Here is a 23,403-nt window from a genome sequence, read left to right as displayed (position 1 = left end):
TCTCTTCCCCAGTATCATTGCTCATTATCTCTGTTTCTTTACTTATCAGTATTTTTATCTCATCTGTTAAAGAATCAGGAAAAGAAAAAGGGAGTTATAGAAACTTGCTACTGGTTGTATTCTTCATCAAGCCTTGGAGAACAAAACAACTTGAGAAACAGCCTTATGTAAACTCATCCCTTCTTAGTTTAGTGATTAAGGCCAATAGCTAGAAAGTTTCACATAAATTTTGTATGTGAAACACTTAGCAGAGTTCTAGCATGCTGTGATGGAGAAGGCAATGGCACCCCACTCCAGTACTCTCGCCTGGAAAATCCCATGGATGGAGGAGCCTGGTAGGCTGCAGTCCATGCTAAGGGTTGGACACGACTGAGCGACTTCCCTTTCACTTTTCACTTTCACGCATTGGAGAAGGAAATGGCAACCCACTCCAGTGTTCTTGCCTAGAGAATCCCAGGGACGGGGGAGCCTGGTGGGCTGCTGTCTATGGGGTCACACAGAGTCGGACACGACTGAAGTGACTTAGCAGCAGCAGCAGCAGCATGCTGTGGCGGAGAAGGTACTGGCACCCAACTCCAGTACCCTTGCCTGGAAAATCCATGGATGGGTGAGCCTGATGGGCTGCCATCTGTGGGGTTGCACGGAGTCAGACACGACTGAACGCTTTCACTTTCACTTTTCACTTTCATGCATTGGAGAAGGAAATGGCAACCCACTCCAGTGTTCTTGCCTGGAGAATCCCAGGGACGGGGGAGCCTGGCGGGCTGCCGTCTGTGGGGTCGCACAGGGTCGGACAAGACTGAGCGACTCAGCAGCAGCAGCATGCTGTGGCTCTTTGATTAACGGGAGTGCTCCGCAGCATCTCAAGCAAAAATGTGTGTCTTTGTAACTTCCCCCTGTGATTCTAGAGCCACCCTTTGGAGCCATAAGACTTCAGATGGGACTGAATGGCAGCGCTTCACGCATCTTATGACAGTAGTCATGCTTCCTCTACTGTTTCCCCTTTCTGCCCATCCCCCAAATGTAACCACTTTTTTTTTTATGAACATCTGGTTTCTTTATCTTTTAACCACTTGACTGAATTTTTTTGAGCTGTTCTCACTATCAATCTCTTGCTTAAAATTGGAGCCAATTCTTCCTCTAAGATGAGTAGTGAAATTTAAAGGTGGACTGGGGAAACTCTGTCGAGGATGGTTTACCTCTATTCAGATGAAGAGCCAATTGAAGGATTGACCCTGTGTGCATTATGCCCCAGTTTACTTACAGATAAAGTACGATGGGCAAAACTTTTTTCTATTTCTGTTTTGACTGCATGGCTCCTAGTTGTGGCATGCAGACTTCTATTTAGTTGTGACACACGGACTCAGTAGTGGTACACGAGCTTAGCTATCCCATGACATGTGGGATCTTAATTCCCTAACCAGGGATTGAACCCATGTCCCCTGCATTGGAAGGTGGATTTTTAACCACCGGGACTCCAGGGAGGTCCCCTAGATGGGCACATTTTGGTTTGAAGATCTCTTTCCCAGTATCCTTAAAACTGTAGCATTTCTCAAACTTCTTGCAGTGTTGGGATAATTAAAATTGAAAAGCAATGTAAAAACCTAGCAGCCAAGTTGCAGAAACCCAGCACTGCCTTAGTTATTTTAAACACACTGTCACGTAAATATTTATTAAGGTAGATGTACCTGTGCATATAGGTCTTAGACACCAGTACAACTAGACAAGCAAATTGATAACCTGAAAACCAACAAAACTCTATAACCAATACAAATGCAAAATAGCAACCTAAAGCTCCAGATACTATTTGCTTAAACTAAATTGTTATTCCCAGTGTGATCATGGTGCTGAACACTGATCAGGCTTGGTGTGCTGAGTTTCAGAATGCCGTGTGATGAGTCTGTTTTGTACCACTAATGAACCTTCATTCTCACAGGGTAAAACTGTGTCCTCTGGTCTTAACTGTCTGTGCAGATGTCTTGTATGTATGTCCTCTTCCTCCTCTTTACCTCCCAGCAAAATTGCACAACATGATGCTAGAAGTGTGGAGGCTGTTTGCACAGAGTGGCCTGACTGCGCTTGGTTTAGAAATAGACATTCAGCTGTCCCAGATAGGATGGTGTAAGCATTTTAAGTCTTACTGTCAAATTAAGTACAGAACTGGGAGTTCCCTGGTGGCCTAGTTGTTAGGGTTCTGGGCTTTTACTGCCATTGCCCGGGTTCAGTCCCTGGTCAGTGAATTGAGATCAAGGAAGCTATGTAACCAGAGAAGGCAATGGCGCCCCACTCCAGTACTCTTGCCTGGAAAATCTCATGGACAGAGGAGCCTGGTGGGCTGCAGTCCATGGGATCGCTAAGAGTTGGACACGACTGAGTGATTTCACTTTCACTTTTCACTTTCATGCATTGGAGAAGGAAATGGCAACCCACTCCAGTGTTCTTGCCTGGAGAATCCCAGGGACGGGGGAGCCTGGTAGGTTGCTGTCTATGGGGTCGCACAGGGTCGGACACGACTGAAGTGATTTAGCAGCAGCAGCAGCAAGCCATGTAGCTCGGCCAAGATAAATAAGTACAGAATTAAAATTGCCATGATGGATGCTTGTGGATTGTGGGGTATGGTTGGCTCAGGTTTGAGGAGCAAGAAGACAGATAATGGATTTGATCTGTGGGTTCCATCCTACTGGGAGATTGTTGTTGTTGAGTTGCCAAGTTATGTCTGACTGTTTGTGGAGATTAGACTTTTTTTTTCCCCCAGCTTTAAGGCTTTTTGGTTAGTGCATAGCATTTTTGTTTTTACTTTTACTTGATTTTGTTGGTCTTATATTAACTTCGCCCAAATTTCAATGCTGAAGCGTGGAGTTGTGGACCTGCTTCCTAGATGTTGTGATGTTCGGCGTAGCTTTTCCACCGCTTCTGCAGTGGAGGGCACACAGGCTGTGCCCCTGCATGTCACTTCGGGAGGTTGTCTGCAGCCGTTGGCCTTCAGATGTGCTGAGGCATGCTGGTCTTGGAGGTGAAAGATCTCATTTTGCGTCCTCAGCCCTGCCCTGCGGGAAAGACTCATATTCATTTTGTGAAGGTGGCCGCAATGGTCCAGCATCCGGGTGAGAGCCGTGAGTTTTGTGTCACTTCTGGTTCACGTAAGTTTAAATTCTGGACGTTGTATGGTTTGGGTAGAAAACCTAAATTAAGCTGTTTGCCATGACAGGGTAGCAAGTCTGTCTAACTTTTCCTTACTCTGTATTTTTCTTAACCAGCTGGGTGTGGGAACTTATCTTCGGTGTGGTTTAGATGGAGATACTCACATTATTTCTGAGGAGGGCATGGCAACCCACTCCAGTATTCTTGCCTGGAGAATCCATATGGACAGAGGAGCCTAGAGGGTCGCAAAGAGTAAGACAGGACTGAGCAACTAAGCACGGCACAGCATTCACTTTATTACCCATCCAGTAGGACAGTCTCACAAATGTTGTGCTTGATTAAGGATATCGAATCATCTTATAGGTGCAACATACCCAAGTTTATTTTTCTTGGTTACATTCCTGTATGTAATTTTTTTCCTCAAGTTTGGAAGTTGGGAAAGAATTTAGGTTTCTAAGATTTTTTTGGTGATATTGGACCTAAAGTTTCAGCCATAGATTTTTCTTTCCTCTTCTTTGTTTTTAAATCTGTGTGTGTGGGCGGGGGTGGGGTGGGTGGGGGAGGTTTTCTTTAAGCTTGATGAGTCCTTGCACTTTAGAGTTGTAAACAAGTTTTCTTTTTCATCAGGGAGTTCTTGCTTGCTTCTACTCCCAGAGTTAGGTATAGTCTCAGTGTCCAAGTTTTGTGTATCTGAGTTTCTGCCATGAATGTCAAATAGTTTGTAAATATAGCTAATTAATGCTGTTAGACAGTTAATGTAAATATTTTAACAGAGGTGGATAGGAGACTTTCATAGTAACTGGTAGGGCTAAAACATAGTGTTGTGGAACTTCCAACTGTGAATTTGCATTTAGCTGTTTACAGTTTGTAACAGTAAGCGGCTCAGTGGTAAAGAATCTTCTTGGCAATGCAGGAGACATGGGTTTGATCCCTGGATCAGGAAGATCCCCTGGAGAAGGAACTGACAACCCACTCCAGTATTCTTGCCTCGGAAATCCCTTGGACAGAGGAGCCTGGTGGGCCGCAGTCCATGGGGTTGCAAAGGAGTCAGACCCAACTTAGCAACTAAACAACATACAACAGTAAGTTGACGTTTTAAATGTTGAGGAGTTACTGTAATTTAGCTATTAAAATATATTTCATGTATAATTCACACAAAAACACATGCACACGTTTCATTGATTGAAAGACACACTTATTGGGGGCCTCCCTGATGGTTCAAATGGTGAAGAATCTGCCTGCAATGCAGGAGAACCAGGTTCGATCCCTGTGTTGGGAAGATCCCCTGGAGAAGGAAATGGCAACCCCTGCAGTATTCTTGCCTGGACCATTCCATGGATAGAGGAGCCTGGTGGGCTATAGTCCATAGGGTCGCAAAGAGTCAGACATTTCTGAGCAACTAACACTTTCACTTAAATTTATTGGAGTGAAAACGTGTCATGGTCTGAAATGAAAACATTTTGGTAGGTACTAGGCAGCCCTCCCAGCCTGCTTGTCTTCCTCTGTGCCATAGGTTGCCCTCTGAGGGGCTTTCGTGACCCGAGAGTGTCTCGGACCACATGTGACGTCCATCAGGAGCCTGGCCCGGGCCTTTCATGGTCATTCCACGTGACACCTACACTGTGCAAATGTTTAACCCAGGAGCAATGCAAATCCAAACCGTGAGGTGTGCAGGTTTGCTCTGGAAATACGCGTCTTCGTCATGACTTTGACAAAGGTGTTCTGGGCGCCTCCTATGTACCAGGTGCTGGGCTAGGTGTGGGGAACATGAAGATTCAGGGAGCTTCCAGTCTGGGCAGTGGCTTGTAACCAGATTGTGTTCAGAGTCAACTGTGAAATTAGGAAGCCTTTCTCACATACTCTGGCCACACGTTCCAGTGTTTCTGGTTCAGATGAACGGTGGTGAGGCCTGGGCATCTGGGTTCTACAATAAAACCATTACACACAAAAGAAATTCTCCCCTGAGGACCAGCAGAAGAGACAGATAAAGAATACCTGATTATGAGAGGTTAGCACACTGTAGACTCCAGATACAGTAAATACACCGAAGAGCGACATAATTTTAAAAAGTTCGAAACTTACCTATAGAAAATTCATAAAACGTACATGGATAGCCCAGTGAGTTATTAGGAAGTGAACACCTTTGTGACTGTCAAGAAATAGAGTAGTGGGGGTCCCCTGGCTGTCTGGTGCTTGCAGTGCCAGGGCCCTGGTTCAGTCCCTCGTTCGGAAACTAAGGCCCTGCAAGACGCATGGCGTGGAAAGAAGCAGCGGTAGGATGTCGCCAGCGCCTGAGAAGCGCTCCCTGTATCCCTTCCTAGTTCCTTCCTGGTCGCAGTAGTCTGACCCCTGCTTTTCTCTGTGCTTTAACCGCTGAGGAGGGCACCTCTAATCAGTATAGTTCAATTGTATGTGTTTTGAGTTTAAAGAAATTAAATCCTACTGCATTCTGTTCTTTTTTCGTCTTTTGCTCACTACTTGTAAAACTCATCCAGATTGTTGCATGTGGCTTGTATGTTCACTCCATCACTGCGTAGCAGTACATTATGTGACCACACCACTGTCTGTTCTCTTGCTGGACACGTGGGTTGATTGTCATCTTTGACTACTGAGCAACGCTTCTGTAAACACATTTGTGTGTGTGTGTAAATTGGTGCCCATATACACCAGTTTCTTTTTTTAAAACTAATTAATTTATTTTAATTGGAGGCTAATTACTTTACAATATTGTAGTGGTTTTGCCATACATTGACATGAATCAGCCATGGGTGCACCTGTGTTCCCCATCCTGAATCCCCTCCCGCCTCCCCATCCCCATCCCTCAGGGTCATCCCAGTGCGCCAGCCCTGAGCACCCTGACTCATGCATCGAACCTGGACTGGCGATCTGTTTCACATATGGTAATATACAGGTTTCAATGCCACCCTCTCAAATCATCCCACCCTTGCCTTCTCCCACAGAGTCCAAAAGTCTTTTTACATCTGTGTCTCTTTTGCGTCTCGCATACAGGGTCATTGTTACCATCTTTCTAAAGTCCATATATATACGTTAGTATACTGTATTGGTGCTTTTCTTTCTGACTTACTTCACTCTGTATAATAGGCTCCAGTTTCATCCACCTCATTAGAACTGATTCAAATGCATTCTTTCTAATGGCTGCCATATACACCAGTTTCTTTAGGGAATTTTCCTGGGGTGCAAACCTGTATGATGTGTACATTGTCAGCTTACTTTTCACTAGGTAATGCCCCCCTGTTTTTCTTCAGTGATTGAACCAGTTTAAAGTACATGGAAATTCCAACAATATATCAAAATTCCTATTGCTTTACCTCCTTGCCAGGGGTGATGAATCTTGATTGATCAGTAAAAAAAAAAAAAAAAAAGGTAATGAGAGAGGAAGAGGAAAGCTATTTCAAGCATATGAGTGAGACTGAGAAAAGAGGGTGCGGTGAGTTTGGGAGGAAAGTGCATGCAGCTGGTGTGACGGTACTTTGGGAGCCTGAGCGGAAGTGGCAGAGGGTGAATGGAAGTGTGTGATATGCTGGGCAGTTGGGCCTTTGTTCTAATGGCAGCATGCAGGCAGAAGACATCAGATCTACACTTTTCAAAGCTTGCTGTGACAGCTCTGTGGAAGGTGAGCTGCTGAGGCCTGCCACTGACTCCTCTCATCTGGGGAGACCCGAGAGAGGGTAGAGTTGAAGGAGTGGGCTCTCGGGATACTTAGGCCACTGTCAACAGTTTGGCCAATTCTGCTGAACGTGGGTAAAGAGAGAAGAGAGGCCGGAGTCTGGGTTTTTGCCTGGGTGACTGTGTAAGTGGTGTTGCGTTAGGCTGGTGAATTCCAGAAGTGAAGCATTTGAACTTGAGTGGCAGTGCTGAGGAGTGAAGTTAGCTTCAGACGTGGCATTCGAGATAACCACACTTACCTGGTAGAGATGGTTTGTAAGTGGCTTGAACTCAAGAGGGCTGGACTGCAGATGTCCTCAGCGTCTAGGTGGTTGTTGAAGCCATTTGCAGGGGTGGATGCAGCTGCTCACAGGGTCTGAGGAGGATGGGGTGGACGGAGGGTGGGAAGGGAATTCTGACAAACAGACCAAGGAGGAGCACCAAAGAAGTGAGGTAAGCTGGAAGAAATTAGGTCGTGAAAGCTGAGGATGGAAAGGATTTGCAGGACACAACTCGTGACTGGTGCCCAGTGCCCTCAGAAGACGTCGAGTGACATTACAACATGTGCTTTGCTTGTGGCAGGAGAGACACGCTTGGGGTTAGGGCATGTCAGCCCGGCGGGCGCAGGAAGCAGAGGTGATGCTGCAGGGGCTTACGAGCAAAAGGTGGGTGAGGAAGTGGGGAAAGCAGATGAGGACTGCCCAGCTGGGCACTGTGTGTGTTGGTGGCTCAGTGATGCCCAGCTCTTTGCGACCCCATGGACTGTAGCCCACCAGGCTCCTCTGTCCACGGGATTCTCCAGGCCAGAATACTGAAGTGGGTTGCCATGCCCTTCTCCAGGAGATCTTTCCCACCCAGGGATCGAACCCAGGTGTCCTGCACTGCAGGCAGATTCTTTACCGTCTGAGCCACCAGGGAGTGAATGGAACCCAAAGCGCCTCAGGTAGAGGGGGACGGAGATCAAAGAGGGGAGGATTTGTGTGTGGTGAGGTCGCAGACACTCGTGTATAATCCTGTGTGAACAAAGCAGAATGTGCCTGACTGGAAACCTCAGCACGAGGGGCAGGAAGGATCCAAATATGGGCAAGGGGCGTGACGTGGAATGGGAGGAGAGCGCCCTTGTCACTGAGACGGGAGAGGAGGCGAGAGAATTGGCACAGACTGAAGCGTGTCTGTAAGAGATGGAGGTGTTCGGAGAGGAAGAGTTTGGGAAGTTCCTAGCTTCTTGCCTCTTAAAGAGGAGGCAGTTCATTTGGTTCAGTAAGGATGAAAGTTAACGGTTAACAGGTACCCAGGTTACATTACACAGCTGGTGACGGTCGGTCTGTCAGCCTGCTCGGCGTGAAGTTATAGGAAGCATCTCTGAACAGCTGTCAGTGGTAAGAAGCCGCAGCCATGCCTCTGGAGAGAGGCAGAAGTCGGAAATCTTTCTGTTTCGCACTGTGCGTGATGTGTAAACCACCTCCTGCTTCTATCCATCCTTCTACACGGAAAACAAATGCTTTAAAGAAAAAAGGTTCATTGAGGTATAGTTGACTAACAATATTAGTTTCAGGTATATAGCTTAGTGATTGAATGCTTTTACAGATTACGCACCATGCAATATTATCGTACAATGTTGGTTTTATTCCTTGTGGTGTATCGCACAGTCTTGTGACTTACTTTCTAACTGGTCGTTTGAAACTGTTAATCCCCTTCACCTATTTTGCCACTTTGCCAACTCCTCTCCCCTCTGATGACCACTGTTTGTTCTCTGGATACAATTCCTCTTCTATATAGTATTCTTGTGATCATAATTTATAACATGGTTTCCACCAGTGTGTTATGGTCAAAGAACTGTTGTTAGAGACAGACTGTAAATATGTCTGAGCGTGTGTATGTATCTCAGCTCTCTTCAGCTAAAGACACCAAGAGCACACCCAGAGTTGAGTTTCCCACTCATGGCAGCAGGTAGGAGTGGACCCCACAGGGCGACGCAGGAGGAGGCGTGACAGCTGCTGGATAATTTCAGGGAGGCTCTAAGGAAGCAGGGACTCCTGGATTAATCCAGGGAGGTTCTAAGGAAACAGGGACTCCTGGATTAATCCAGGGAGGTTCTAAGGAAACAGGGACTCCTGGATTAATCCAGGGAGGTTCTAAGGAAGCAGGACTCCTTCTGGATTGGGTGTTGTCAGAGGAAGGGCGATTCTGTGACTCAATGTCTTACTAAATGTTATACTCAGGGCAGACGACTGAGGGAAAAGCTAGAGTTGGTGAAGAAGTGGCCGTCACTGAGTGATGTTGTTTGTGTCACTCTGTCACCTCGGGGTGGCCTCATTTGACACAGATATTCTGTGAAGTGATATCCACAGAGGAACACAGGTTGGACCATCTCAGACCAGACCCTGAGATCTAGCTGTGACTGTCAGATCAATTCTGACCATCCTCAAGGACGGCTTTAGTTTTGATATATCCATGTGTGATATGTAGGTATATACATAACACATTTATAACTTTCATTTTAAATGAGATGTTTGTTCCTTGTTTTGGTGAGTGTGTAATGTGTCTTGATAAAAGTTTAAAAGATTCTCTGACAAGTTAGGGAAACAAGGTCGTGAGGAAAGAAGCGCCCGGTTTGCAGCCGCCGTTTCTTCCGCCTTCAGTCTCTGCATCTTTCGCAGAGCTTCCAGCAGCGCTGTGCTGGGACAGAGCGTCCAGAGGTTCGAATCCTCTGTGGTCCATAGGAGCCACTATGAGGAGGGTCCAGGGAAGAATATACCACTTTCAGTGGAAAGCAAGTGGAGATTTCTAGCTATGGTGACTTGGTTCTTTGGGTTTGGATTTGCTGTACCTTTCTTAATAGTAAGACATCAACCACTTAAAAAATAATCAATGAGACAGATAGGAAGAGGAGCATATTAAGAGGTGGAATCTCTTAAATCAAACCCTTGAACTCAGCATCCTAGATATGTTTGTAAATAAATTTATGGCATAAATCCTCAATGCCTCTTCTCTGGAATATGAAAGTGAAACTAAAGTCGCTCAGTCGTGTCCAACTGTGGACAACCCTGTGGACTACAGCCCGCCAGGCTCCTCTGTCCATGGGATTCTCCAGGCAAGAGTACTGGAGTGGGTTGCCATTTCCTTCTCCAGGGGATCTTCCCAACCCAGGGATTGAACCTATGTCTGCCGCATTGCGGGCAGACTCTTTACTGTCTGAGCCACCAGGGATGATAATTGAGCATGTGCTTATTACATTTTATTTGGGTAATATTGCATTATTACTTTCTTAATTAAATATGTGATTTAAAAGAAAAAAAAATTCTCTGACAATGTAGCATTTTATCCATATACCAGGGCTCACTACTTGAGGATATACTTTTTCAGCTGTGTCGTTAGCATAAAATGCACTGCCATTTGGAAAACTTGTTTTCTCTCTGGAGAATGTGTAGGAAACGGAAGACTCTTTCATTGACCCGGGGGGAAGTAGGTGGTGATGAAGGCAGAGAGGAGGGATATTTTTCGGAACATTTAGAAGGTTAATACGACAGTGTACAGCAGTAATGCCCCAGTAAACCCCTTGTCTTGGTATTCACTTATTTTGGTGGTGAGGAGTCTTGGTTGCTGTGCACAGGCTTTCTCTAGTTGTGAGGAGCAGGGGCTACTCTCTAGCTGTGACGCGTGGCTTCTCATTGTGCTGGCTCCCCCTGTTGCAGAGCACGGGCTCTAAGGCAGCGGGCTCAGCGGTTGCGGCCCTTGGGCTCCAGAGCGCTGGTTCAGTAGCTGTGGCTCATGGACTTAGTTGCCGTGTGGCGTTTGGGATCTTCCCGGACTAGGGATCGAACCAGTGTCCCTTGCATTGCAGGGCAGATTCTTCACCACTGGAGCACCAGGGAAGTCCAAAATCTTTTTTTAAGAGAGAAACATTTAGAAGATAAAGCAGATGGAACTTGATACCAGAATATAGTTTGTAGGGAAAACCATAAGGATGATATCTAGGTCTCTGGCTGAGGAGGTGAATAGGAAGTGATGTTCCTCACCAGGATGGGGAAAAAGGGAGAAGTGACACATTGGCGGGGGGGGGGGGGGGAACAGATTTTAAACAGAAGCATAAATCTGGTTGTTGGAAGACGGATTGCTTCTACTCAGTCTTGTAGTTGCTGGGTGTCTAATGAAGAATAAGGTTTTATTGTTTAATAGCAGGAACTATCACTGCCTTAGGAACCAAAATGTGTAAGTGCTTTTGTCCACATATTCTCTCCCTGTGGGCAGATCTGTGTAAATGACAGAACTGTAGTCAGGAGATTGTTTGATGCAGTGGTGGCGGGTTGAGGCATCTCAGTGGCTACTTGTCAAGGTGTGACATCTGTATGTAGGGATTTCTGTGTCCAGAATCCCTACAGAAACTTGGGGGTGACCTCAAAATCACGTCTTGAAACTTTGTGCTGAAATGTTGAGTGCCAAGGATGCCAAGGTGGGTTTGCCGACATGGGGGCAACCTGTCATGTAAGCAGACACTCCATGTGAATGGTGAGGAGGAAGTCTGGGCTAAACAGAAGGGTGCTCTGTGAACGGTTGTGTCTGCCATGGGTGCAGAACAGGATGAAGCTCTGTTCAGCAGGCATTAGTCAGGCCAGGTTCAGAACTTTACATATGTATTATAGAACTGATCCACACATTTCTAATAGAAACATGAAGAAAGGAAGAGAGAGGAAGGAAGTAAAAATTTATCAGTAACCACACACAAAATTGAGAGACAGGCTTTCTTTACCTGTTTTCATTCTGGCAGTCTGAACTCGTGTAAAGAGGCAAAAGGAAAATTTAAAAGGCAGCTTTCCTGGTTGCCATATCAGCTTTGCAGGGGCTAGTATGATCAGGGTAATCTGACATATTAAATTAGTGCTTGTTTTGCCATTATCATTTCTCTCTCTGTTTGGAAAGACTCTCCCCTAGCTGATTTCTCTGGCCTTAAAAAAGAACAATCCCTTTTTCTTGCTGAGATTCCTCCTTTTATCTTCCAACTTAATGTTTTGGATCAAACATGCAATTAAGCTTTATCATAGGTAAAAATAGTAAGGTTTTCAATATGAGAATGGTTTTCTCTATAAAATTAAAGCAGGATTGTAATGATTTATCTTAGCTCATGAATACATGTATGTGATACATAGTTCCATTTTACTAAATTTACACTTACTTTTGAATAACATGCTGTTTTCCCACATTGAAAAATGATAAACCTGCAGAGATGGAAAATCTCTAAATTGTGATGGTTGGGCTAGATTTCAGAGTATTGGTGAAGAAGTAGTATTGAAGCCTGAGACTGGTTCCCTAACTTTTTGTGGGCAGTGGCCCAGTTGGACGTTTAAACAGAAGACGCTGCTCCTCTTTTCAGATACTTTTGTGTCTCATCTGTTACTGAATTGTTCACATACCTTTGTGAATCTTTGCGATCTCCATTAATTAAGACTTCAAAACATTCTGATAATAGTTAAAAATAATATTTGCATTAATACATTGTCCTCAAGAATTCTCCTCTACTTATTTTGGTTATTTTGTTTTTAGCATTTAAGGCTTGTATCATCTATTTAAAATGAGGCCATTATATTACATATGTGAAAAAAATTGAATTCTTTTTGAGTTAGAAGATACTTTAGAGAAAATCTTAGCATGTAATCCTTTTATCTTTTATACCAGAAAGTTGAGACTAAAAGAATTAGGTGACTTCTGAGTTTCCTGAGAGAAAAATTGTGATGTTTTTTCAATATATAATTTTGGAACTTAAAATTAATGAACATTTGGATCAGTTAAAACAATTGAAAAATAATACAGTTGTTATGTTTTACTTAGTAAAAATTAAGCCAAAGGCTACATGAATAATGAACACATCATTTTAACTAGTAATCCTTCCTCATTTAAGTAGACATTGTAAAGGGTATCTATTTAAACTAATTATTTTAAATTCATTCTGCCATTAAGAAAAAAAATCTTGTGGTATATTTCTTTGAGCTGACAAAACTCTAGCTTCATTTTTGTAGTTTCGTTAATTGAGTAAATGATCATATAACTGAATATAATTTAGTCAGCTCTGCGAATTTTGTAGAAACTTTTCTTTGAGGGCTGAAATACATAATTGGAAAGAGGAGGGAAACAGTTTTACTTCTTTATGTGACTATATTATCTTGTGCTATAGTTATTTCTTCCAGAATGAGACATTAAAAATTAGTTAACGGACTTTTGTAAGCAAGGAGTAACTTAGAATTCACCTGGTTCAACAACTTCCCTTTATAGACAATGATGCTGAGAAGCAAAGTGCAGGAAGTTCCCCAGTGGTCCAGTGGGTGGGACTCTGCACTTTCACTGCTGAGCGGTGGGTTTGATCCCTGATCAGGGAACGGAGGTCTCACAAGCCACTTTATGCAGGGTGACATGTGACCAGAAAGAAACTCAGATCTTTAGTTTCTTTGTCCTTTGCGTTTCACTCATGCACACATTATGAATAGCATCACACAAGATGCTGTGAAAAAGAAAGGGCTGTGGGGAGAATGCTGAACCTGTTAAGCTGAAGAGTCACTCAATGGACTTACAGCATTTGTGCTTCATAGAAAATGCTTCTATGGTGGGAATAATTACATTGATAAACCTACTTTTTTTTCTTTTTAGGTGAGAGTTACGTGTGCGCATCAAATGAGCCATTTCGTAAAGTGGACTACACCAAAAACGTTAATCCGAACTGGTCTGTGAACATCAAGGGTGGGACCACCCGCTCGGCTCCTCCCTCCTCAGTGAAGAGTGAAGTAAAGGAAAGTAAAGATTTCATCAAGCCTAAATTAGTGACTGTGATTCGAAGTGGAGTGAAGCCTAGAAAAGCTGTGCGGATCCTGCTGAATAAGAAGACTGCTCACTCCTTTGAACAGGTCTTAACAGATATCACCGATGCCATTAAGCTGGACTCAGGAGTGGTGAAGAGGCTCTGCACGCTGGACGGGAAGCAGGTAGGATGTTTCTAGCCCCACACGCCCTAGTTTGCCTTTAATCCCTCTCTGTACCACGGGAGTTACCTAGTTAACAATATGAATGTCAGAGTTCACTAGAAATGATTCTCCTAGTTGTACTTGTGAGGAGTGTGTGCGTCTTGGTCTTTATCATGAAAAATGTAAGCAAGCGGCTTCCTTGTCTCTTTACCCAAGTATCTCTAAAGAGATGTAGAGAAATCTATCATAAACTTTTTGAAGTATAGTGTTACTGTTGTTTAGCAAAGTGATTCAGTTATACATATGTATGTGTACACATTCTTTTTTAAATATTCTTTTCTGTTATGGTTTAATCATAGGCTATTGAATCTAGGTCTCTGTGCTATGCAGTAGGGCCTTTTTGTTTATCCATTCTGTATATAAAAGCTTCCATCCACTAGCCTCAACCTCCCACTCTATGCCTCCCCCAGCCCCCTCCCCTTGGCAACCATGAGTCTCTTCTCTCAGAGAAGGCGATGGCAGCCCACTCCAGTACTCTTGCCTGGAAAATCCCATGGAGGAGCCTGCTAGGCTGCGGTCCATGGGGGTTGCTAAGAGTCGGACACAACTGAGCGACTTCACTTTCACTTTTCACTTTCATGCATTGGAGAAGGAAATGGCAACCCACTCCAGTGTTCTTGCCTGGAGAATCCAGGGACGGGGGAGCCTGGTGGGCTGCCGTCTGTGGGGTTGCACGGAGTCGGACATGACTGAAGCGAGTTAGCAGCAGCAGCAGCAGCAGTCTGTTCTCTGTGTCCATGATTCTGTTTCTGTTTTGTAGGTGTTCATTTGTGTCATATTTTAGATTCCACAAAGAAGTGATATCATCTGGTATTTGGCTTTATTTTTCTGACTTCACTTTGGTGCGATAATCTCTGATTGCATCCACGTTGCTGCAAATGGCATTGCTCCCTTCTTTCTGTGGCTCCGTAACCCTCCACTGGGTGTATGTAGCACGACTCTATCTGCTCGTCTGTTGGTGGACCTTTAGCGTGTTTCCGTGTCTCGGCTGCTGTGAGCCTGGGGGTGCGTGTACCTTTGGAATCATAGTTTTCTCTGGGTATGTACCCAGGAGTGGGATTGCTGGATCATATGATAATTCTGTTTGTAGTTTTCTGAGGAACATCCATACTGTTTTCCACAGTAGTTGTACCAACCTAGAGGGAAATGTGAACTTCTGAGGGAAGAATGTAAGTTGAAAAGGCTGCTACATAAAATGAAATATTCTCTATTTAAGATTAAAAACATCTGTTGACCAGTAGAGTCATTATGAGTTTGGGTAAATCACAGAAGTAAAAATAAAAGATATTTAATGCTTTTAGGAAACTCTTTCCTGCCTACTTATGTATAATATAGAAATTGCGTTTCAAAAATGTACTTTCATAGGGAACAGTGGAGGTAATTAAGCAGCATTTCTGAAAAATATACACAAATTATACAGGAATATGCAGGCCAAATTATAGTAACAATATACCAGGGAACCTAATATGCTAAAAAAAAGTTGAGTCGATAGCAAGAATGCATGAATAGCAGATATACAAATATTGAGTTTCACCACCATCAGATTATCATTCCAAAGTGTATTTTTTCCTAATTTTAGTAGTTAAGTTTTTTAGATTTATATTGTATTAAACATTGTAGTTTCCAGCATTCAATTTGTTACTTTATTCCATTTTATTTCTTCCCTCGAACATACCTAATTTATTTTGAAGTGTTTGGCTTGTGTAGTGCTGAGAACCGAATAATAAAAAACACTGTAGCAATGTCTTCTGTAAAAACACAATTAGTTTCTAATTTTCTAAGACCAGATCTAGTTACTGGGTTGTTTTCTTAAACATAAACAAAATTTTATACAGTAGATTCTGAAAGTTCTAGTACATGATAGTGAGTTTACAATGGCTTTATTGATTAAAATTAATAACATTTCATAGAAGCCTGTCCCAAAATAGGTTCACAATATGAATGGAAATAGACACTTTACATTTTAAGTTACTAGCACAGCACGACACAAAACACCTTAAGATTCGTCTTGCAAGTAAGTGAAAAAAAAAATTAGACCACAGGACAGAAAGGAGATTTGGTAAATCAAATAGCTGGTTGTTGGTGGATGCATAGAAGACTAGAAATGGGAAGACAGATGTTTAAGATGCCTGACAAAAGGAAAAATGAAAATCAAAGGTGCAGCAAATTAGAAAACATAAATAGAGTATAAACTGGAATTCAGTAAAGATTTTAAAAGCAGAAACAGATTTGGAAATCTCCAAATGAATGTTGTTCAGGGAAAATGTAAATAAACTATAGAAGTTGAACACCTAATTGAAATAGAAATCACTGAAATTTTAGTATTCAGAAAATTATCTTTGAAAAAACTCCAGGTAGAAATATTTATATTTAAAAAATGTTAAGTAAAGCACAAGCAATGCAAATCACCAATATATTAAAGGCTATTGTTATGAGTAGACTTACAACAGAAATTAAAGGATGGCTTACTGTTAAGCCCTTTCATACATGAGCTCTAGAGGAAAAAGCAGAGTACACACATTCCCAAACACTGTCACAAAGGCATTGACGAAATACAAATCTATATTCTGTTAAAGATCTAGTAGTAAAATGGGGGATGAGTTCTTCAATACACTAAGAAAAGAAAAATTCTTACCTGAAACAAAAGCCTATGTCAGTTCAGTTCAGTCGCTCAGTCATGTCTGACTCTTTGCGACCCCATGAACTGCAGCACTCCAGGCCTCCCTGTCCATGACCAACTCCCGGAGTTTACACAAACTCATGTCCATTGAGTTGGTGATGCCATCCAACCATCTCACCCTTTGTCGTCCCCTTCTCCTCCAGCCTTCAATCTTACCCAGCATCAGCGTCTTTTCAAATAAGCCTGTTCTTCGCATCAGGTGGCCAGAGAATTGGAGTTTCAGCTTCAGCATCAGTCCTTCCAATGAACACCCAGGACTGATCTCCTTTAGGATGGACTGGTTGGATCTCCTTGCAGCCCAAGGGACTCTCAAGAGTCTTTCCAACACCACAATTCAAAAGCATCAATTCTTCGGTGCTCCGCTTTCTTTATAGTCCAACTCTCACGTGTATGTATAGTCTTTCCATACATGACTACTGGGAAAACCATAGCCTTGACTAGACGAACCTTTGTTAACAAAGTAATATCTCTGCTTTTTGATATGCTGTCTAGGTTGGTCATAACTTTCATTCCAGGGAGTAAGTGTCTTTTAATTTCATGCCTGCAATCACCATCTGCAGTGATTTTGGAGCCCCCCAAAATAAAGTCAACCACTGTTTCCCCGTTTGCCATGAAGTGATGGGACCAGATGCCATGATCTTTGTTTTCTGAATGTTGAGCTTTAAGCCCACTTTTTCACTCTCCTCTTTCACTTTCATCAAGAGGCTTTTGAGTTCTTCACTTTCTGCTGTAAGTGTGGTGTCATCTGCAATCTGAGGTTATTGATATTTCTCCTGGCAATCTTGATTCCAGCTTGTGCCTCATCCGGCCCAGCGTTTCTCATGATGTGTTCTGCATATAAGTTAAATAAGCAGGGTGACAATATACAGCCTTGATGTACTCCTTTTCCTATTTGGAACCAGTCTGTTGTTCCATGTCCAGTTCTAACTGCTGCTTCCTGACCCGCATACAGATTTGTCAAGAGGCAGGTCAGGTGGTTTGGTATTCCCATCTCTTTCAGAATTTTCCACAGTTTCTTGTGGTCCACACAGTCAAAGGCTTTGGTGTAATCTATAAAGCAGAAATAGATGTTTTTCTGGAACTCTGTTGCTTTTTCAATGATCCAACAGATGTTGGCAATTTGATAACTGGTTCCTCTGCCTTTTCTAAAACCAGCTTGACCATCTGGAAGTTCGTGGTTCACGTATTGTTGAAGCCTGGCTTGGAGAATTTTGAGTATTACTTTACTAGCATGTGAGATGAGTGCAGTTGTGCGGTAATTTGAGCATTCTTTAGCATTTCCTTTCTTAGGGTTTGGAATGCACACTGACTCTTTATAGTCCTGTGGCCACTGCTGAGTTTTCCAAATTCGGTGGCATATTGAGTTCAACACTTTCATAGCATCATCTTTTAGGATATGAAATAGCTCAACTGCAGGTGGTGACTGCAGCCATGAAATCAAAAGGCACTTACTCCTTGGAAGAAAAGTTATGACCAGCCCAGACAGCATATCAAAAAGCTGAGACATTACTTTGCCAACAAAGGTCCATCTAGTCAAGGCTGTGGTCTTTCCAGTAGTCATCTATGAATGTGAGAGTTGGACTATAAAGAAAGCTGAGCACCGAAGAATTGATGCATTTGAACTGTGGTGTTGGAAAAGACTCTTGAGGGTCCCTTGGACTGCAAGGAGATCCAACCAGTCCATCCTAAAGGAGATCAGTCCTGGGTGTTCATTGGAAGGACTGGTGTTGAAGCTGATACTCCAATACTTTGGCCACCTGATGCAAAGATCTGACTCTGAAAAGATCTGACTTTGAAAAGACCCTGATGCTGGTAAAGACTGAGTGTGAGAGGAAAAGGGGACAACGGAGGATGAGATGGTTGGATGGCATCACCAACTCAATGGACATGAGTTTGAGTCAACTCTGGGAGTTGGTGATGGACAGGGAAGCCTGGCATGCTGCAGTCCATGGGGTCGCAAAGAGTTGGACACGACTGAACGACTGAAATGAAACTATGGTGGAGGTAGTGAAGATAATGGTGACCTCCCTCAAAAGATCCCATGTATGTACTGGTACAGTCCATGCCCCCAGCCCTGCAGCAGGCCACCAGTGACCCACACCTTCACTGGAGATTTCCTGGACACCCACAGGCGAGTCTCCTGTGGGGTCACTGCTCCTTTCTCCTGAGTCCTGGTGTACAAGGTTCTGTTGTGCCCTCCAAGAGTGTATTTCCCAGTCCTCTGTAAGTTCTGGCAGTTCTGGTGGGGTTAATGGCAACCTCCTCCAAGAGGACTTATGCCATACCCACACCCAGAGCCCCTGTCCCTGCGGCAGACCACTGCCGACCCGCCCCTCCGCAGGAGACACTCACAGTTCTGTGTTAGTCTCTGTGGGGTCCCTGGGTCCTGGTGCATGCAAGGTTTGTCTGAGCCCTCTGAGCGTCTCTGGTAGGAATGGGTTTGATTCTGAACATGAATTCGCCGCTCCTACAGCCCCGCTGGGGCTTCTCCTTTGCCCTTGGATGTGGGGTATCTCTTCACAGCGACTCCAGTGCCCACCATCTTACTGGGGTTTCTCTGACCTTGGATGTGGGGTATCTCCACACAGCTGGTCCGGTGAAGTGCAGCAGCCACTCCAGACCTTGGATGTGGGGTGTTTCAAAAGCCCATGTATTGGAAGACAAATGAGTTACAGGAAGTGTTTCTGTGACAATCAGGTACCTGGTAAGGATGCCTGATAGCACCTGGTACTATCATGTTGATTTTTGTTGTTCCGTCACTCAGTCATGTCCGACTGTTTGTGACTGCACGGACTGGAGCACTCCAGGCTTCCCTGTCCATCTCCTGGAGCTTGCTCAAACTCATGCCCATTGAGTCGGTGATGCCATCAAACCATCTCATCCTCTATCATCCCCTTCTCATCCTGCCTTCAGTCTTTCCCAGCATCAGGGTCTTTTCTGAGTCAGTTCTTCACATCGGGTGGCCAAAGTATGGAGCTTCAGCATCAGTCCTTCCAAAGACTATTCAGGATTGATTTCCTTTAGGATTGACTGGTTTGACCTTCTTGCAATCCAAGGGACTCTCAAGAGTCTTATCCAGCACTACAGTTTAAAAGCATGAGTTTTTTTGGCGCTCAGCCTTCTTTATGGGTCAACAACTCTCATCAACTCTCCTGATTTTTTGTACTGATTAAATGCAGTTTCCTTAAGAATGTAAATGAGATTGTTTTGGAGTGAGGAGAGCAATACCTGACAAAGTGGTTTTAAAAGTCAATCTGAAAAGATAAGCAGGAAAATTTTGGAAATAATGATTCATTGGCTGTCATGCTGCCAGATATCAAATCCACATCCTCATAACCATACCAAAAATAAGCTCCAGGTGTCTTAAACATATAGATGTCAAAATGAGACAAAAGAACAAAAGGATGATATGTCAGTAGTTGGAATGGGAAAGGATTTTCTAAGTATGAAAGTAGTGGAAAAATTAATTATGAAGGGAAGGTTGATTGGTTAAGCATAACAACTTTAAATTTCTAGATGTCAAGCAAAGATTACATACATTTATATTGAGTCATAGTAGTTTAATATGAAAAAACTAACATTACAATGGAAAAAAGGGCTAAACAGACAATTTGAGAAGATAGGATTATAAATTGTAAGCATAAAAAAGTTCAGTGTCACTAACAAAAGTGTAAATTAAGGCAATGAGATATTATTATTACTATTTAACGTTGATAGGTTTTTTAAAAAAAGAAAATGTTATTGTTTAATGTGCAGTAAATTGGCATTTCCAAAGAGTGGAAGTGTACTCCATCTCATTATCTTTATGGAAAGTAATTTTTTTGTATAACTTCAAAATATTTTTACTATTTGAACTAGTAAATTAACTTGTAGGAATTTATCCTAAATAACTGAAGATACAAACATAATTGTGTATAAAAATTTTCTAGCAATCAGATCAAAAGATTGGAAATAATTTAAAATCTCTAAAGTAGAAAGCAGTTAAATGGTATTACCATAAGATTTATGTATAATAGGTATTGAAAATTGTGGTGGGGGAATATTTAAAGACAAAAAAAATGTTAAGTGGAAAAAGCAAGGAAAAAACACTGTAGTATGTTTTCAATTTTGTGTTAAGTAAGAAAAGTAGAGGAAGAATTTTTTTTTAATGAATTCAGAAGGCAACAAATTATAGTTACCATCAGAAATCCAGCATTTGCTGTTTTGATTTCCACTACTTCTCTTTCATGTCTGCTTAGAAGCAGAAACTCAAGCACTGAGAAAGAAAATAAGACTGATTTCAATCAGATCATAGAAATTAAAACATTGAGTTAATCACTGAGATTTTGGCATGTGGTTATAGAATGTTACATGTATCATTTTTGTCACTGTTCATGTCTTAAAAAGATTAAAACATTATTTCTCATGTGCAAAGAAAAGATTTTTAAACTTTGAAATAAAATGTTGATTTGGAAAAATTATAGATTTCATTTTTGATAGACACAGCTTTGGTATATTATATTTTCAGATTGCCAGGTACCCTTAAAAACTAATTTTCTGGGCATGGATTCAACATTTGTACTGTAAGTGGACTTACTATTTAAAACATCAAGTTTATCTTTTTGTTGGTTTATAAGTGTGAAGAGATTAAATCTTGCTTTGAAATAGCCTGAGATTTGTCTTGTGCTTAAGATTAATGCAAACCTTTAAGTGGTCAGTGTTCATTTTAATTTTTTTCCCATAAAATGAATTTTTCAAAACTATCTGCTCTCTAAAAACTCTCAAGAAAAGAACAACTTTGCTTAGTTGATGAGAAAGCAACTAAGATGTGTTCATGAATTGTCTCTGCACAAAATTTTAGACTATCTGCCTTGACTTTAATGTTCTTTTTCCTGGTTTCTTCCTACTCATGTTTTGTTCTCACTTTAATTAGTCTGGTCTTTGACACAAGGATAGAGGTTAAACAATTTGTAGGCAATTAAACAGTTCATCATGAACGGTCTGGTGATCCCATTCTGATACCTGTGCTAGAGTTTTAAAGGGCCCTGGTTATCTTTGCTGGCTTGAAAGCTTTTCTTGGTTGAAGAGGTACCGGTGTGCCGTGTGCCTGTAAGCATTTATGTTGTGAAAACCATGTCTGTGAAGTCTTTCCTCTCCTCTAAACTGGTGATCCCATCTTCCTAGTAGTAGTATCTCCATTTACAAGGTCTGAGTTGGTTAGTCTGATGTATTTTATGTCTCTTTGGAAAATCACTTAAGATAAAATCACATTTCAGGATTTTGTCCATGAGAATTGTTGGGTTTTCTTTAGCATTAAGCTATAGTGCTCAGCTGAGTACACTTTTGCCTTCAGGGGGCTTTGCAATGTCTGTGAGTCGTGCTTTGGTGATCTTGACTGGCATTTAATGGGTAGGTGCCAGAGGAAACTGCTGACCCTCCTGCAACGCACAGGACGGCCATAGAATAATTCTTTGGGGTCCAAAATGTCAATAATGCTGAGATTCAGAAATCTTGGTGTAAAGTAAGTGAAATGCTTCAAAGGGAAATGATACTTATTAAAATATCAGCTTTGTTATCATTTAGGCCACATGCTCCAAGTTCGGTTTATTGCAGACCTCATAGATGTTCTCATAATCTTTCTGTCCACTTTTTATCTAACTGACACAGGTGGGTTTGAATGTCACGGTCTGTAGTCTTTATTCTTCTGGACTTCAGACTGTTGGTCTTCATTGTGCAAGGCTGACATACTGTTGGCTAGTATAGTTTCACACGGAATTAAATAAAGATGTCCCATGTCATTTTACCTGTATTTAAAGAGAAGCCTAAGACATCAGGATTTAATTTTGTAAAATCTCAAGTATTTGATACTTAAAAGTGATGTCATAATTTATTATCAATTTTTAAAAAATATACAACCTAGGTGTTTGTAGATGGGATGACTAGAAAAAAGCATTTGTATAAATAGAAATTGTTACTATTCCCCTAAGTAGTTTTTTTTTTTTTTAACTTGAAATTAATTTAGATTAAATGCTTGGCTTTTATTTTTGTTCTTAAAAACAAAATCTTCTTGAATTTTTAAATTGTTTAGGAAGAGAAGGTTTACTTTTTAAATTTTGTGAAAATCAGAGTGCCTTTCTTAGAATAAACTGCAGCAGGGGAGAGTTCTCTTTTAAAAATGTCTTTATTCTGTTAAGGGACTGAAAGGTCCAAATATAGCTTTTGTCCACATGTATAAAAAATTCTAGCTTTTAGCTTTCACAGAAACAGCAGAGTTTTAATGTAAAAGAAACATATTTAGTGGAACTTTGCAACAAGTTGATTCTTGTCATGGGCGGAGGCAAAACAGACTCAGAAATTGCTTGCAGTTGACGCTTTGGGGGTAAAATGCTTCCAGACTTTGGGACCAGTGCCAGCCTCAGGATGCCTGTGTACCATGGGGCCTCCGTGGGGAACAATGGCAACCCCTTGGAGGGCATCCATCTTATCAGCTATCTTAGTTTATGAAGGTTTCCATCCTCACTTTTTAAAAAGTTTTTTTCATGGGTACTATACTATAAATAATACTTCTTTTGTGTCTTTTTCCAGCATCACATTTTTTAGTGAAGATTCATTTCTTTGTAATGACCCAACCATATTTATTTAAAGCAAAAAATCTCTTTAACAAGTGGTGCTGGGAAAACTGGTCAACCACTTGTAAAAGAATGAAGCTAGATCACTTTCTAACACCGCACACAAAGATAAACTCAAAATGGATTAAAGATCTAAATGTAAGACCAGAAACTATAAAACTCCTAGAGGAGAACATAGGCAAAACACTCTCTGACATAAACCACAGCAGGATCCTCTATGATCCACCTCCCAGAATTCTGGAAATAAAAGCAAAAATAAACAAATGGGATCTAATTAAAATTAAAAGCTTCTGCACAA

General features: G+C 42.1%; 2 protein-coding genes across 6 annotated transcripts in view; both read left to right on the top strand.

Annotated features, from left to right (window-relative positions):
• Positions 1 to 23,403, top strand: part of DCLK2 (doublecortin like kinase 2) — a 189,035-nt gene that overhangs the window by 11,331 nt on the left and 154,301 nt on the right. For all 5 annotated transcript variants that reach the window (XR_005723037.1, XR_005723036.1, XM_040251471.1 and 2 more), the window contains exon 2: positions 13,447 to 13,778. Coding sequence is in view for 3 of the 5 variants with exons in the window: in XM_040251471.1 (XP_040107405.1) it covers positions 13,447 to 13,778 (332 nt within the window). In the remaining 2 variants the exon portion in view is untranslated. The remainder of the gene's footprint in view (positions 1 to 13,446; positions 13,779 to 23,403) is intronic.
• On the top strand, positions 6,715 to 9,828 carry LOC120871613 (cytochrome c oxidase subunit 7C, mitochondrial-like). The gene is made up of 2 exons (XM_040251663.1): positions 6,715 to 6,775; positions 9,389 to 9,828. Exons 1-2 carry the CDS (start codon positions 6,715 to 6,717, stop codon positions 9,673 to 9,675), a joined length of 348 nt encoding a protein of 115 aa, XP_040107597.1. The 3' UTR covers positions 9,676 to 9,828.

This window comes from Oryx dammah, unplaced genomic scaffold, assembly GCF_014754425.2.
Source record: "Oryx dammah isolate SB20612 unplaced genomic scaffold, SCBI_Odam_1.1 HiC_scaffold_12, whole genome shotgun sequence".
In the NCBI taxonomy this organism is placed as follows: domain Eukaryota; kingdom Metazoa; phylum Chordata; class Mammalia; order Artiodactyla; family Bovidae; genus Oryx; species Oryx dammah.
The sequence above is the reverse complement of the archived record's forward strand: the minus strand, read 5'-3'. Positions and strand labels throughout refer to the sequence as shown.

Bases quoted from the DNA above. Each gene is read 5' to 3' on its own strand.
- LOC120871613 (XM_040251663.1), top strand. From the start codon at position 6,715: ATGCAGGCAGAAGACATCAGATCTACACTTTTCAAAGCTTGCTGTGAC. The intron at 6,776-9,388 runs GTGAGCTGCTGA...CTGACAAGTTAG, and splicing joins CTGTGACAGCTCTGTGGAAG to GGAAACAAGGTCGTGAGGAA.